At 52.0% G+C, this 15,550-nt stretch overlaps 1 protein-coding gene across 1 annotated transcript in view; it reads right to left on the bottom strand.

Moving 5' to 3' along the window:
* Positions 1 to 10,233: 10,233 nt before the first annotated feature.
* R3HCC1L (R3H domain and coiled-coil containing 1 like) overlaps positions 10,234 to 15,550 on the bottom strand; it is a 49,042-nt gene continuing 43,725 nt past the window's right edge. The window contains exon 7 of the mRNA XM_075916367.2: positions 10,234 to 11,083. Coding sequence (XP_075772482.2) covers positions 11,028 to 11,083 — 56 coding nt within the window. The 3' untranslated portion in view covers positions 10,234 to 11,027. The remainder of the gene's footprint in view (positions 11,084 to 15,550) is intronic.

The following is a 15,550-nucleotide window of genomic DNA, read 5'->3' as shown; positions in this document are numbered from 1 at the left end:
GCTTAGTGAGGAGGGAGAAGCAGTAACAGGGAACTTGGAAATGGCGGAGATGCTCAATGACTTCTTTGTTTCGGTCTTCACCGAGAAGTCTGGAGGTGTGCCTAACGTAGTGAATACAAGCAGAGAGAGGGTAAGTTTAGAAGATAGGATACACAAAGAACAAGTTAAAAATCACTTAGGAAAGTTAGATGTCAGCAAGTCACCAGTGTTACCCACCAGCTCTGTGATTCTTGGGGAACCAGAACATGGTCGCCTGTCAGCCTTGTGCTCTTGGGGAGTCAGGGAGTGACATTCATGGAAAACCATCCCCCTCCCTCAGGCCTCTGCTAGAATCAAAGACAAAGCAAAGAAAAGGCCGGGGAAGACACACCTAAACTGCTTCAGACAAGGGTGATACAATTAAGGAAACACCCCAGCCTCATTTGCATTAAAGATGGAACAGAGGGACATCTCATTAGCATACAGAATGGAGAGCAGCTCTTCCAAGGCAGGAACCGCACTGAACTATGGGACACCGAAAGCAGAGAAGCACTGCCTGATGGGAAATCCCTGCTCCAGATGCTAATGAACCTAGGCCTGCTCACACCCAAATTAGTCATTATCAGACCAATTCTAGTAACGATCCTATTGACATCTAAAATACTGAAACTGCCTAGTTGCATTGTGAGCTCGTTCAAGGAACATCACCCATAACCAGGGGTGATCAGTCTCTGTTGTCTCTCCTCTTTCTCTTTGAACTATCCCTATAAAAACTCCTGTCCTTGTCCCAAGAAAACTGTTCTGATACCTGGACTTAAACTGCATCAGTTCCATTGAGACTTCTTCATCTCCTGTCTGATCTTGCTGGGGGCTCTGTCCTGCTTTTCTCCTGCCCTCTGGACCCCCGGCTACCATCATCATCTGGGAACCCCGATCAGTGCAAGCTCCGTGGAGTGGTGAGGTCTCTCTCTCTCTCTCTCTCTCTCTCTCAACTATCTCTCTAAGCATGGCCTCCTGACCCTGCCCTGTATAAACTGTTATATGGTTACCTAACATGTGTAATCAGCTTCAATTGTTAGATTTAATATTGTAATTGTTAGATTAACTGTTTGATATCTATTCACTACTCAGAAATAAATCACTTTCATTGTTAAACTGGTTGCTTCTCTCTCTTTCTTTCTCTTTTGCTCACTCTTCCTTAAGGGGTGTTGTTTTGGCTTCCCCATTCGCTCTGCAACAACGCTTCTTGTACCCAAGCAAAAGATCCCTGTAGTGCCCAAAATCCTGTGGGGTTTGCTCATCGTGTGGTTTACCTGTGAATGACTGTGGTGTGAAAGTGGGGATAAGGGGTGCTGAACCTGGGGGCTTATGAGGATGGCAGCTTAAAGTGCTGTTTAATCCAGCCCACAGAGTCCAAAGGCACATGAGGGTGCAGTGTGGCATTGCTGTGAAACCCAGCCAGCTGAGTCCAGGGACATATGAGGGGGTCAGCTTGTGAGTGCTGAGTACCCAGTCCTCTCAGACGTGCTCTGTTAGTGGGTGTGAGTGTCTGTGTGTGTTGCTAAGGTGGGAAGAACCCCATCCTGAGGAACCTAGTTCCTGCAGGAGAGCTCCAGTGGGAGGGGGAATTGGCAGCAGGGAGAATTCAGCTCCATATGAGAGCCCAAGTAAGCACCAACAGCACACTGATAGAACTGTTAACCTTCCCCCAGTCCCATAAGGGTAACCCTGATAAATGAGCATACCCCAGAGTTTTGGGCAAATCTGGTAACAAATTGGTGGAGGAACATGGGCAGCACGTGATCCTGATCACGGGGTACTTGTTGAGTAGTTGCTGCAGAGTGGGGAAACTGAGGCACAGGTTTTTTTTTTGTTTCCTCTTTTCTCTTTCCTTTTTGTTGTTGTTGTTGTCTTTTAGTGAGCTGCTTCTATCATTTCTATAGACTACTTGGTAAAGTTCTGAGTAGTTGCTCCAGAGTGGGGAAACTGAGGCAGCGGCCTGAGTCAGTTTTTTTTTCTATTTTTTTTTAATCCTTTTTTTGAGCTCCTTGTATTATTCACATAGAATACTTGAAAAAGTTCTGAACTATGCTTGGAATTATTGTAGCTGAACTGTGCTTGGAATTAATGTGGTAACTAGTCAGAATTGTGCTTGGAATTATTGTAGAATTATTGCAGAGTTGTGCAAATAGGAATTAATGTGGTAAAGTTTCTGAATTGTGCTTGGAATTTTTGTAGAACTGGAACTAGGAATTAATGTGGTAAAGTTTCTGAATTGTGCTTGGAATTTTTGTAGCTGAACTATGCTTGGAATTATTGTAGTACTGTGCATTTAGGAATTTTTGTAGAACTGGAACTAGGAATTAATGTTGTAACAGTTCTGAATTGTGCTTGGAATTATTGTGGGACTGTGCAATTGAAAGTTAAATATTGGGCTTGAAAGTAAATGTTTATGAGTTATATTGACTGCAGGTAAAAGATAACTAGTGAAATAAGGAAAGTAGAGATGTCTGAGAGAATCCCTTTGGCTGCTCGCTTGAGACAGGAGAAAACCAATAGGTTAGAGAGATGGGTAATGAAGAAGGGGAAATGTCCCTGGGAAAGAGGATGTTTTAAGGGTGTGGATCCCCTGCTTGAAGCAAGTTTGAGCTTTGAGCAATACTGCACAACCATTAAACCACGAGGTAGTGCAAAAGATGCAGCTGCTGCATGGGCATTATTTTATGCATGTCTGGACATGGCCGAAATGGTAAAGGGAAGGCAGGAACTGGAGCTGGAGAAAAAGCAGTTACAACAGTGTTTGGATAAAAGTGAGATGGATGGATGTGAATTTATAGCAGAAAAGCTTAAAATGGTGACTTTACTTAGAAATATGCAAGAGGAAAGGGACAAGGCCAATATGGCTGCAGAACAGTACAGAAAAGAGTTGTCTCACACTAAAATGTTGTTAGAGGAAGCACGAGCAGCAACTCGCTTTCTAGCAGATGAGAACAAGGCAGCTAAGGCAGCAGCCAGCCATCAGAAGTGTGAGGCAGAGATCAGTAAACTGCATGCCCAACTTAGTGCCCATAAGGGGGTGGTAGCAGCTGTAAGGTTAAGAGAGGACTGTGATTGGGAACCTCCTACAAAAATAGAAATACTCCCTGATACTGAACCCCAAGCCCCATTTAACCCCCAGTGGTCTCACAGGCACAATGTTGCCCCTGTTTCCACAAGGGAAGTTAAACACATAGTTGCAGGAGCTGACCTTCCCACAACAGAGCTGGTCACCGATGTAACAAGGTGGTCTCCTAGCCAGGCCAAGGCTATTGCTGAGAGGCTGGGACCACTGAACCGTGACACGGCTGTGGCATGGTTGGCTCGCATTTGGCAAATGTACCCCTCTGCTGATGGCATGGACCTTACCCAGTTGGCCCAGTTATGTGCTTCTCCTGGTGATGCAGATGCTCTGGACATAGGCATAGGTTCATGGGAGCGGACTGCCCCTGGGCCCCGGGAATGGATGATAAGTGCTCTCAAAATATTACTGCCTGCTTCTTCCCTTAAAAAACTCTATATTCTGGAAGAGCAGAAACCTGGAGAGGCCCCTGAAGCTTACCTAATTCGCAAAAAGATGCTGGCAGCTCTCTCTGATTCATTGCCCCAGACAGAAGAGAACGGAATTATCACTTACCAGTATCAGGGACATGAACTGGTACAGAGCACATATGCAGGTCTAAATTCCCAGACAAAAATGACCATGGGGGCTGTGGATTTGGAACACCTTACATGGAATGAGCTAGTGGCAAAAATTAAACAGGTGGGAGATTTGTTAAGAGAGACTGGTGTTTTAAAAAAACAGATCAGCAAAAAGACTAACTGTGAGCCTGTACAGGCTATTACTTTTGCAAATAATGGTCCCCATTCTGCCAGTCGCACTCCCAGTGGTAGTCCCCCTACTTCCCACCGTATTGGGCAGCGCCGACCCAAGGAGACCCTTAGGAATGTGATCTGGATGGAGCTAGTAAAGTTAGGGGAAGACATGAGGAAATATGATCGCCAGCCCCTCAGCACTCTAATTAATGCTTTGTCTCAGGTTACACGGAGAACAGAGTTGATGGAGGGAGCCCCACCTCGGCCCACTGCTCCAGTGAGGAGTGAGTCCCCAACACTCACTCCCTGTCAAAACCAGAATCCTGCCTCCTCTTCTGAGTGCAGGCTTTCAAGGGAGTCAGCTGATCAATAGGGGTGCCCTGTTCCCCGTGGGCCTCCCCAGCTGATTGCAAGACTTCATTGTGACAGGTGGGGGAGACCAACTGTAAGGGCTACAGTGGGGAATCCAGGGACGTTAGCCCAGCTGCTAGTGGACACAGGAGCCTCAGTAAACATTCTGAGTCCTCGGTGGATCTCGGGAGGGAGACCCACCACTAAACAGGCTCAGCTCAGTGGGTGTGGGGGAGAAATCCAGGAAGCACCTGTTTGGCAGGATGGTCCCTTGCTAGTAGACAGACTACAGGGACAAGTAGAATGCTGTGCTCAGGAGGGAAAGGACATGGAAAGAACTGGAGACACTTGGGTGATTCACACCAAGGGGCAGCAGAAAAATCCCTCAGAGGAAGCACACGGGAACAACAGAGCTGATGCCTTAGCCAAAGCTGCTGCTATCAGTGACCATACCAAAGACACAGACCAGGTGGAACAAACAGAGGCAGGAACTACTCAGGGAAAACCTTTAGGCCACGGAATAGATGCCTTAGAGTTAGGTACTTTTCAAGATGGGGATACAGAAATTCAGTCCTTAGCCAGGAAAAGGAAAGATCACACAGGAAAATCCAGGATGGAGCAGGTTGAAGATGTCTGGTGGGCAGAGGGTGCAGGCAGTGAAAGGCACTGGATAGTCCCCAACCAGATACAGTGGGACCTGATTCAATTTGTGCATGATCAGGGACATAAAGGGAAACAAGACAAAAAAGTACATTGGGGAAAACCTCTGGTAGTATGGGAATTAGGCCAACCAGTAATGTACAGAAAGTTTTCAGCAAAACAGCATTCTCTGACACACACCCTATGCATGACTGTGAATTGGGCTAGCCCCAGTGTTGACCAGGTAGAAATTCTGAATTGGAAAAATGGGAAACCCTGGCAGAAATGGTTTCATTCTTCACAAATCAAAGAGTGGAAAGATAAACCACCTGACCTGCAAGGAATAGCATAACTGACTTCTCCGTCCTGCCAGCCACCCTTCTTGACTAGCAAGAAGGAACAGCTTGGGGCTGTTAAAAAAAAATACATGTCAGCTAGGCTTGTCAGTGCCTACCCTGATGCTGAAGCAGGAACAGGCCAAAGAAGTACTGGACTTATTATGGCCATTCTTATATAGGCCACTATTTCATGTTCACTCTGTAATAATAATTCCCGATTCTCCCCGTATATACGGGGGGAGTGTGGAGTTTGTTTTCTCTTTTCTGCCCTTTCACAGATCCTGAACAAGAGCCATGACAGCCCACTGTTGCCCCAGCACTCTGCTGGCCCTAAGTATCTGGAGTCTGATGCTACCCAAGCTCTATGCTGGACCTGTGATCCCCCTGAATCTATGGAGGTGCCTGCCTGCTGAAATGGGAGCAACCCCCTGGCCCTGCAGTGTCACTATCAAGTCCATGCTATTGGCAACTCCTCAGGGTACTCCTGGGAAAGTATGGCCAATTGTACACAGGTTGCCACCGGAAAGTCACTCAAGTTTTGCTATGAAACTAAGACCACACCGGACTCCATCCCCTTACTCTGTAAGCCGTTGTGGTCTCGAAAGGGACACCTACCATCTGATGCCACTAATGACAGCCTTCCAGGTGGTGAAAGGTACTGAATAATCCTGGTTTCTTCAGAAGTTTGGGTACTAGCCATGCTGCAGCTGTCTCTAATCACACCCATCAGCAAGAATATCACACGGTCCCTTGTAAACTGGGAACCACTGAACTGGACTGTAGCGGGGCATGACCTCATTCAGCAAGGTCCCCCAAACGGGGTTGTGGAGACCAAGCATTGGAGGAACATGATTGTTTCTTCCCACAACTGGGAAATAAAATCTCACTGTTCCTTTGATGTTATCTAGAAAGATGGGTTTGTTATTGTCTATTGTTAAAGCATGTGTGCGTGTAAAAACAAGACTGTACTAATTACTTTTGTAATTATGGTACTATTGTATTAATTAATGGACATTGGATCCAACTCATGGTGCCTTACATTAATCACCATTTCTGTGATATAACCACAATTGTTAGATATAACCACAATTGTTAGCTGCGATAGCAAGTTTACTGTGCCTGTATGGACTGTACAGCATCTCAAAGCCTACCCTGAGTTATACAAGGAGATCTCTCCCATTGCACTGGGAATGGGTCTCAATGTTATTAAGGTACTATTAAATCATCTCTCCTTACAACACAAGCTTCAGAAGCTCCAAACTCTGGAGATCTCTAGGCTAGCAGCTGCAGCTGCAGACACAGGCCATCACTCCTGGTCGGAGACATTGCTTGGGTGGAGCCCCAGTGCAACTGGTCTTTTAAATATTATGCTTCACCCCATTGTGGTGATCATTGGTTTCCAAATTATACTAGTAATTGGTCTGATTCTACTGGTTTGCTGGATCCAACGACTGATGCGACAACTACAATGGATTGAAGACCAGACTCACTACCATGGACTAAGGATGTGATGGGGATACTTGCTCAGCGCAAGCACCCCATCAACGGGGGGACTTGTTACCCACCAGCTCTGTGATTCTTGGGGAACCAGAACATGGTCGCCTGTCAGCCTTGTGCTCTTGGGGAGTCAGGGAGTGACATTCATGGAAAACCATCCCCCTCCCTCAGGCCTCTGCTAGAATCAAAGACAAAGCAAAGAAAAGGCCGGGGAAGACACACCTAAACTGCTTCAGACAAGGGTGATACAATTAAGGAAACACCCCAGCCTCATTTGCATTAAAGATGGAACAGAGGGACATCTCATTAGCATACAGAATGGAGAGCAGCTCTTCCAAGGCAGGAACCGCACTGAACTATGGGACACCGAAAGCAGAGAAGCACTGCCTGATGGGAAATCCCTGCTCCAGATGCTAATGAACCTAGGCCTGCTCACACCCAAATTAGTCATTATCAGACCAATTCTAGTAACGATCCTATTGACATCTAAAATACTGAAACTGCCTAGTTGCATTGTGAGCTCGTTCAAGGAACATCACCCATAACCAGGGGTGATCAGTCTCTGTTGTCTCTCCTCTTTCTCTTTGAACTATCCCTATAAAAACTCCTGTCCTTGTCCCAAGAAAACTGTTCTGATACCTGGACTTAAACTGCATCAGTTCCATTGAGACTTCTTCATCTCCTGTCTGATCTTGCTGGGGGCTCTGTCCTGCTTTTCTCCTGCCCTCTGGACCCCCGGCTACCATCATCATCTGGGAACCCCGATCAGTGCAAGCTCCGTGGAGTGGTGAGGTCTCTCTCTCTCTCTCTCTCTCTCTCAACTATCTCTCTAAGCATGGCCTCCTGACCCTGCCCTGTATAAACTGTTATATGGTTACCTAACATGTGTAATCAGCTTCAATTGTTAGATTTAATATTGTAATTGTTAGATTAACTGTTTGATATCTATTCACTACTCAGAAATAAATCACTTTCATTGTTAAACTGGTTGCTTCTCTCTCTTTCTTTCTCTTTTGCTCACTCTTCCTTAAGGGGTGTTGTTTTGGCTTCCCCATTCGCTCTGCAACAACGCTTCTTGTACCCAAGCAAAAGATCCCTGTAGTGCCCAAAATCCTGTGGGGTTTGCTCATCGTGTGGTTTACCTGTGAATGACTGTGGTGTGAAAGTGGGGATAAGGGGTGCTGAACCTGGGGGCTTATGAGGATGGCAGCTTAAAGTGCTGTTTAATCCAGCTCACAGAGTCCAAAGGCACATGAGGGTGCAGTGTGGCATTGCTGTGAAACCCAGCCAGCTGAGTCCAGGGACATATGAGGGGGTCAGCTTGTGAGTGCTGAGTACCCAGTCCTCTCAGACGTGCTCTGTTAGTGGGTGTGAGTGTCTGTGTGTGTTGCTAAGGTGGGAAGAACCCCATCCTGAGGAACCTAGTTCCTGCAGGAGAGCTCCAGTGGGAGGGGGAATTGGCAGCAGGGAGAATTCAGCTCCATATGAGAGCCCAAGTAAGCACCAACAGCACACTGATAGAACTGTTAACCTTCCCCCAGTCCCATAAGGGTAACCCTGATAAATGAGCATACCCCAGAGTTTTGGGCAAATCTGGTAACACCAGGTCCTGATGAAATGCATCCCAGGATACTCAAGGAGCTGATAGAGGAGGTATCTGAGCCTTTAGCTATGATCTTTGAAAAATCATGGCAGGCAGGGGAGATTCCAGAAGACTGGAAAAGGGCAAATATTGTGCCCATCTATAAAAAGGGGAATAAGAACAACCCAGGAAACTACAGACCGGTCAGTTTAACGTCTGTCCCAGGGAAGATAATCGAGCAGGTAATTAAGGAAATCATATGCAAACAATTGGAAGGTAATAAAGTGATAGGGAATAGCCAGCATGGGTTTGTGAAGAACAAGTCATGCCAAACTAATCTGATAGCTTTCTTTGATAAGATAACGAGCCTTGTGGATAAGGGAGAAGCGGTGGATGTCATATACCTAGACTTTAGTAAGGCATTTGATACGGTCTCGCATGATATTCTTACTGATAAACTAGGCAAATATAACTTAGGGCCACGATAAGGTGGGTGCATAATTGGCTGGATAACCGTAGTCAGAGAGTTGTTGTTAACGGTGCTAAATCCTGCTGGAAAGGGATAGCAAGTGGAGTTCCGCAAGGGTCTGTTTTGGGACCCGTACTGTTCAATATCTTCATCAATGATGTAGATATTGGGATAGAGAGTACGCTTATTAAGTTTGCAGATGATACCAAACTGGGTGGGGTTGCAACTTCTTTGGAGGATAGGGACATAATTCAAAATGACCTTAGCAAGTTAGAGAAATGGTCAGAGGTAAACAGGATGAGGTTTAATAAAGAGAAATGCAAAGTGCTCCACTTAGGAAGGAACAATCAGTTCCATACATACAAGATGGGAAGCGACTGTCTAGGAAGGAGCATGGTGGAAAGGGATCTTGGGGTCATAGTGGACCACAAGTTGAATATGAGTCAACAGTGTGATGCTGTTGCAAAAAAAGCAAATATGATTCTAGGTTGTATCAACAGGTGTGTTGTAAGCAAAACTCGTGAAGTCATTCTGCCGCTCTACTCTGCACTAGTTAGGCCTCAGCTGGAGTACTGTGTCCAGTTCTGGGCGCCACATTTCAAGAAAGATGTGGAGAAATTGGAAAGGGTACAGAGAAGAGCGACAAGAATGATTAAAGGCCTAGAGAACATGACCTATGAAGCCAGGCTTCATGAACTGGGCTTGTTTAGTTTGGAAAAAAGAAGATTAAGGGGGGGACATGATAGCGGTTTTCAAATATCTAAAAGGGTGTCACAAGGAGGAAGGAAAAAATTTGTTCCTCTTGGTTTCTGAGGACAGGACAAGGAGTAATGGGCTTAAAGTGCAGCAGGGGAGGTTTAGATTGGACATTAGGAAAAAATTCCTAACTGTTAGGGTGGTCAAATATTGGAATAAATTGCCAAGGGAGGTGGTGGAATCTCCCTCTCTGGAGATATTTAAGAACAGGTTAGATAGACATCTGTCAGGGATGGTGTAGACGGAGCTTGGTCCTGCCTTGAGGGCGGGGGGCTGGACTCGATGACCTCTCGAGGTCCCTTCCAGTCCTATTATTATTCTATGAATACGGCTGCCGGCCCTGGCTCCGCTGTTAACACAGGTCTCTGGGAACCAAGAGCCCTTCCACTCCCTGGGCTGGCTGAGAGTCCCGGCTGGCTGGGGGTGGGAGCTCTCCGCCACGCCGTCACACACGGCCTGGGCACAGGCTGCCAGGGCAGGGAGGGTGCCCCACGTCCTGCCTCTCACACCCCTTGCTCTGGGCAGCAGTTAACCCTGCGCGGCCCAGGCCCCTGGAGAACCAGATTGAGGGAGCAGGGGGCTGCCCGGGTGCAGGGCCTTGGGTGTTCACTCTGAAACCTAATGACAACACATTGACATACCTCCACCATTGTACCAGGCAAACCCAACTCCTGCCACTGCCCTGCCAGCCGCCCGGCGCTGAGACCCAGCTCCAAGGGCCTGTGGCCGACTCTGCGGCGCTGCTAGGGACACAGAGCCACAGCCGGCACCTGGGTGCAGAGCTTTTAATACAAACGAGAGGGCAGGGAAGTTCCAGCTCGGATGGAGCCTCGCTCGCTCCTGCTTGGCTGCCCCGGCTCCTGAATCACCCCTGCTGCCAGGGCCAGGGCTGCCCAGGTTAGCGTCCCGAGAGAAGGCAGGCGTCCGGAGGCACGCACCCAGCAGCGTGTACCCAGCTCGGCACAGCCTGGGCACGGCCCGGCATTGGGCGCCATCCGCAGACTCGCTGCCGCCGCCTCCGCCCAGCATTCAAACCCTCCCTGCATCAGCACACCTGCTGCCAGCGTCACAAAGGCAAAAGGCAGGCCACAGGAGGCGATGCTCCCTTCTGGGCGCGCACAGCCGAGGCCAGGGTCTGCCCGGACCCCTCCGGATAGGGGGGCGCACAGCCGAGGGCAGGGTCTGCCCGGACCCCTCCGGATAGGGGGGCGCACAGCCGAGGGCAGGGTCTGCCCGGACCCCTCCGGATAGGGGCGCACAGCCGAGGGCAGGGTCTGCCCGGACCCCTCCGGATAGGGGGGCACACAGCCGGCGGCAGGGTCTGCGCGGACCCCCGGGGGGCACACATGCAAAGTCGGTCCCACAGAGTCCCTATACAAAGAGCAGCTATGTCTGTCAGCCACTCCCCGTTCCTCACTCCCCCCCTCTGCGCAGGCCTGTTCCTGCCTCGCTGACGGGTGCAGCTGGCGCTGGGCTGGCGCCCGAAGCCCGTGGACCGCAGGGCCGCCCCTCGCCAAGCGCCTGCCAGCAGCCGGGACTCCGGTCTCCGCAGCAGCAGCCCCGCTCAGTCCCGGCCTTCCCAGACGTCCTCCCGCTGCTTGCTCTCCAGGCGCTTCCGCTCTGCAGGGACAAGGGAGGGGCGGTGAGGTGGGGCTCCCGCCGCCTCCCCCGACCCCCCGGCCGTACCCAGGCTGCCTGCTGGACAGACGGACACCCGCCATCTAGTGCACCAGCTGATCCCTGCAGGCCAGGGGAAAGGCACCGTCTGCCAAGGATGCCGGCGGTGCCCAGGCACTGAGCCGGGGCCGCTAGGCTGAGTGGCCCGTTGCTCAGCTCTCCAGCCGGCACTGACACCGCCCCGAACCGGGCCTGCCCCCCCCACCGGGCACTGACACCGCCCCGAACCGGGCCTGCCCCCCCCCCACCGGGCGCTGACACCGCCCCGAACCGGGCCTGCCCCCCCCACCGGGCACTGACACCGCCCCGAACCGGGCCTGCCCCCCCCCCACCGGGCGCTGACACCGCCCCGAACCGGGCCTGCCCCCCCCACCGGGCACTGACACCACCCCGAACCGGGCCTGCCCCCCCCCCACCGGGCGCTGACACCGCCCCGAACCGGGCCTGCCCCCCCCACCGGGCGCTGACACCGCCCCGAACCGGGCCTGCCCCCCCCTCCGGGCGCTGACACCGCCCCCGAACCGGGCCTGCCCCCCCCTCCGGGCGCTGACACCGCCCCGAACCGGGCCTGCCCCCCCCCCCCCCCACCGAGCGCTGACACCGCCCCGAACCGGGCCTGCCCCCCCCCCCACCGGGCGCTGACACTGCCCCCGAACCGGGCCTGCCCCCCCCCCCCACCGGGCGCTGACACTGCCCCCGAACCGGGCCTGCCCCCCCCCCCCACCGGGCGCTGACACCGCCCCGAACCGGGCCTGCCCCCCCCCACCGGGCGCTGACACCGCCCCGAACCGGGCCTGCCCCTCCCCCACCGGGCGCTGACACCGCCCCGAACCGGGCCTGCCCCCCCCCACCGGGCGCTGACACCGCCCCGAACCGGGCCTGCCCCCCCCCCACCGGGCGCTGACACCGCCCCGAACCGGGCCTGCCCCTCCCCCACCGGGCGCTGACACCGCCCCCGAACCGGGCCTGCCCCCCCCCACCGGGCGCTGACACCGCCCCGAACCGGGCCTGCCCCCCCCCACCGGGCGCTGACACCGCCCCCGAACCGGGCCTGCCCCCCCCCACCGGGCGCTGACACCGCCCCCGAACCGGGCCTGCCCCCACCCCCACCGAGCACTGACACCGCCCCGAACCGGGCCTGCCCCCACCCCCACCGAGCACTGACACCGCCCCCGAACCGGGCCTGCCCCCCCCCCCACCGGGCGCTGACACCGCCCCCGAACCGGGCCTGCCCCTCCCCCACCGGGCGCTGACACCGCCCCCGAACTGGGCCTGCCCCCCCCCCCACCAAGCGCTGACACTGCCCCCGAACCGGGCCTGCCCCTCCCCCACCAGGCACTGACACCGCCCCCGAACTGGGCCTGCCCCCATTGGATTGTGAGAGGAGCAGCCGGGTCACTGCTGTGCCCATGGGGGGGTGTTCGCCCCAAAAGTGGTAGAAAGGGGGTCGTGTGAGGGGTCAAACAAAAGCTACTTTCTTCTGGTTCTGTGTCTGCTCTTCATAGACCTGTGCAATGTCTGTGTGCGGAGTTAGGGGTCTGCACTCTGCCTGGAGACGGGCAGTCTCTCTGCATGTGCTTGATAATGGGCTGGGAATGTTTGCCCATGGACGTGCTAATGAGCAGAGCTCCAGGGAGCAATGGGCCTCTGGAGGCCAAAGACACCCCTGGCCACTGGCCACGTGACTCCAGCCAGCCTGGAAGAGACCAGGAAGGAGGGATACATTTGCCATGTGGCCATCTCCATCTGGCCCTCAGCTCAGCCCTTCATCCCAGAGGCAGCCGTGCAGGGATCACAGGGCCGGAAAGACCTGTGGACCCATCCTGATCCTAGGATGCGCAACAAGGACTTTTGAGCCAGCAGCTGTAACATCTCTGCTAGAGCCTGCATCGAGAACTGGGGGATTCGGTGCATGTAACGTACGATACTTTAGCAACCTCACTTTCCTGCTTTTCTTTCTTGTGTTAATAAACCTTTAGATGGTAGATGCTAAAGGATTGGCCCAGCGTGATTTGGGGGTAAGGTCCGGAGGGTAAATTGACCAGGGATCTGTGGCTGGTTTCTTGGAACCAGACAGAACTTGTTCAGGGTAGGTGGGATTAGGTGCTAGGACCCCCCACCTGTATATAGGCCCGGGGCCATCTGGGGCACGGATATTGCTGGGGTGTCGGAAGGGTTTTGCTCGGGAGGCTTCAGGCAGGCAGCTGACACGCTCTGTGGGACTGGCGTGTGGCCTGTTTGGGAAGGTGTGACGTAGTGGGGGTACCTTGCTGGTTGCTGTGCTGGGCAGTGGGCTGTGGGTGACCTCCACTGGCTGCAGCACAGCCCAGCAGGGCAGGGGATGAGTCATTATGCAAGGGGGCTCCGAACCTGTCTGACCAGCTACCCCCCAGGGAGCGGAACAATGGGAAGAAGGGAGTGGAGCCCTGGCTGGAACTGAGTTAGGGAGGTTTCTGGCTGGTATCATGGAGGAAGCAGCCTAGGCAACAGGCTGGGATTTAGGGGCCCAGGCTCCCCCATCTCAAGGGGGGATGGAGGCATCCTAGGCCTGCCCTGGAACCAGATTCATAGACTCATAGACTTTAAGGTCAGAAGGGACCATTTCGATCATCTAGTCTGACCCCCTGCACAGTGCAGGCCACAGAATCTCACCCACCCCTCCCAGAATAATCCTCTCACCTAGATCTCAGATATTGAAGCCTTCAAATATTGTGCCCATCTATAAAAAGGGGAATAAGAACAACCCAGGAAACTACAGACCGGTCAGTTTAACGTCTGTCCCAGGGAAGATAATGGAGCAGGTAATTAAGGAAATCATATGCAAACACTTGGAAGGTAATAAAGTGATAGGGAATAGCCAGCATGGGTTTGTGAAGAACAAGTCATGCCAAACTAATCTGATAGCTTTCTTTGATAAGATAACGAGCCTTGTGGATAAGGGAGAAGCGGTGGATGTCATATACCTAGACTTTAGTAAGGCATTTGATACGGTCTCGCATGATATTCTTACTGATAAACTAGGCAAATATAACTTAGATAGGGCCACGATAAGGTGGGTGCATAATTGGCTGGATAACCGTAGTCAGAGAGTTGTTGTTAACGGTTCTAAATCCTGCTGGAAAGGGATAACAAGTGGAGTTCCGCAAGGGTCTGTTTTGGGACCCGTACTGTTCAATATCTTCATCAATGATGTAGATATTGGGATAGAGAGTACGCTTATTAAGTTTGCAGATGACACCAAACTGGGTGGGGTTGCGACTTCTTTGGAGGATAGGGACATAATTCAAAATGACCTTAGCAAGTTAGAGAAATGGTCAGAGGTAAACAGGATGAGGTTTAATAAAGAGAAATGCAAAGTGCTCCACTTAGGAAGGAACAATCAGTTCCATACATACAAGATGGGAAGCGACTGTCTAGGAAGGAGCATGGCGGAAAGGGATCTAGGGGTCATAGTTGTCACGTTGCTGAATTGGAGGGAAGCAGCCAGATCGCTGCTGCACCCCTAGGTGGGGATGTTGGCCCCAGAAATTGATATGGGGGGAGCCATGTGGGGTATTGAATGGGAGATTATTGTTTGTTGATCTTATGTACGCTATTTATGAGTGTATAATGTCTGTGTGTGTAGGTAGGAATCTGTAATCTGTGTGGAAGCTGAATATTTCTGTGAATGTGGTTAAGCATGGCTATGGACAGGCTGAGTAGCAAAGCCCTGTGGAACAATGACTCTCAATAGGCTATGGACACACCCAAAGAATGGGATTTGTCACCTGAGGGCAGCCAGCAGGAAACACAGAGATTGGCCTCTGACCAGGTGACTTGCTGAAGACTAGAAGAGGCCAGGAAGGAGTATAAAGAGGCCATGTGGTCGATGCCATTTTGTTCTCAGCTCAGCACTTCATCCCAGAGGCAGCACTGCAGGGATTGAAGAGCCCGGAAGACCTGTGAACCCATCCTGATTGTAGGATGTGCAATAAGAACTTTTAAACCAGCAGCTGCAACATCTCTGCTAGAGCCTGCATCGAGAACTGGGAGATTCGGTGCATGTAACGTACTGTACTTTAATAACCTTACTCTCGTGCTTTTCTTTCTTGTAATAATAAACCTTTAGATATAGATTCTAAAGGATTGGCCCAGCGTGATTTGTGGTAAGGTCCAGAGGGTAAATTGACCAGGGATCTGTGGCTGGTTTCTTGGAACCGGACAGAACTTGTTCGGGGTAGGTGGGATTGGGTGCTAGGACCCCCCCACCTGTGTATGAGGCCCGGGGCCATCTGGGGCACGGATATTGCTGGGGTGTCGGAGGGGTTTTGCTCGGGAGGCTTCAGGCAGGCTGCTGAAGCGCTCTGTGAGACTGGTTTGTGGCCTGTTTGGAGAGGTCACCAGTCGGGGGCTGTAAGGAACCCCGGATTT

This window comes from Pelodiscus sinensis, chromosome 8 (assembly GCF_052426305.1).
Source record: "Pelodiscus sinensis isolate ZL-2025 chromosome 8, ASM5242630v1, whole genome shotgun sequence".
NCBI classification, from domain to species: Eukaryota; Metazoa; Chordata; order Testudines; family Trionychidae; genus Pelodiscus; species Pelodiscus sinensis.
Note: the sequence above shows the minus strand (reverse complement) of the source record. Positions and strands in the feature narration are given on the sequence as shown.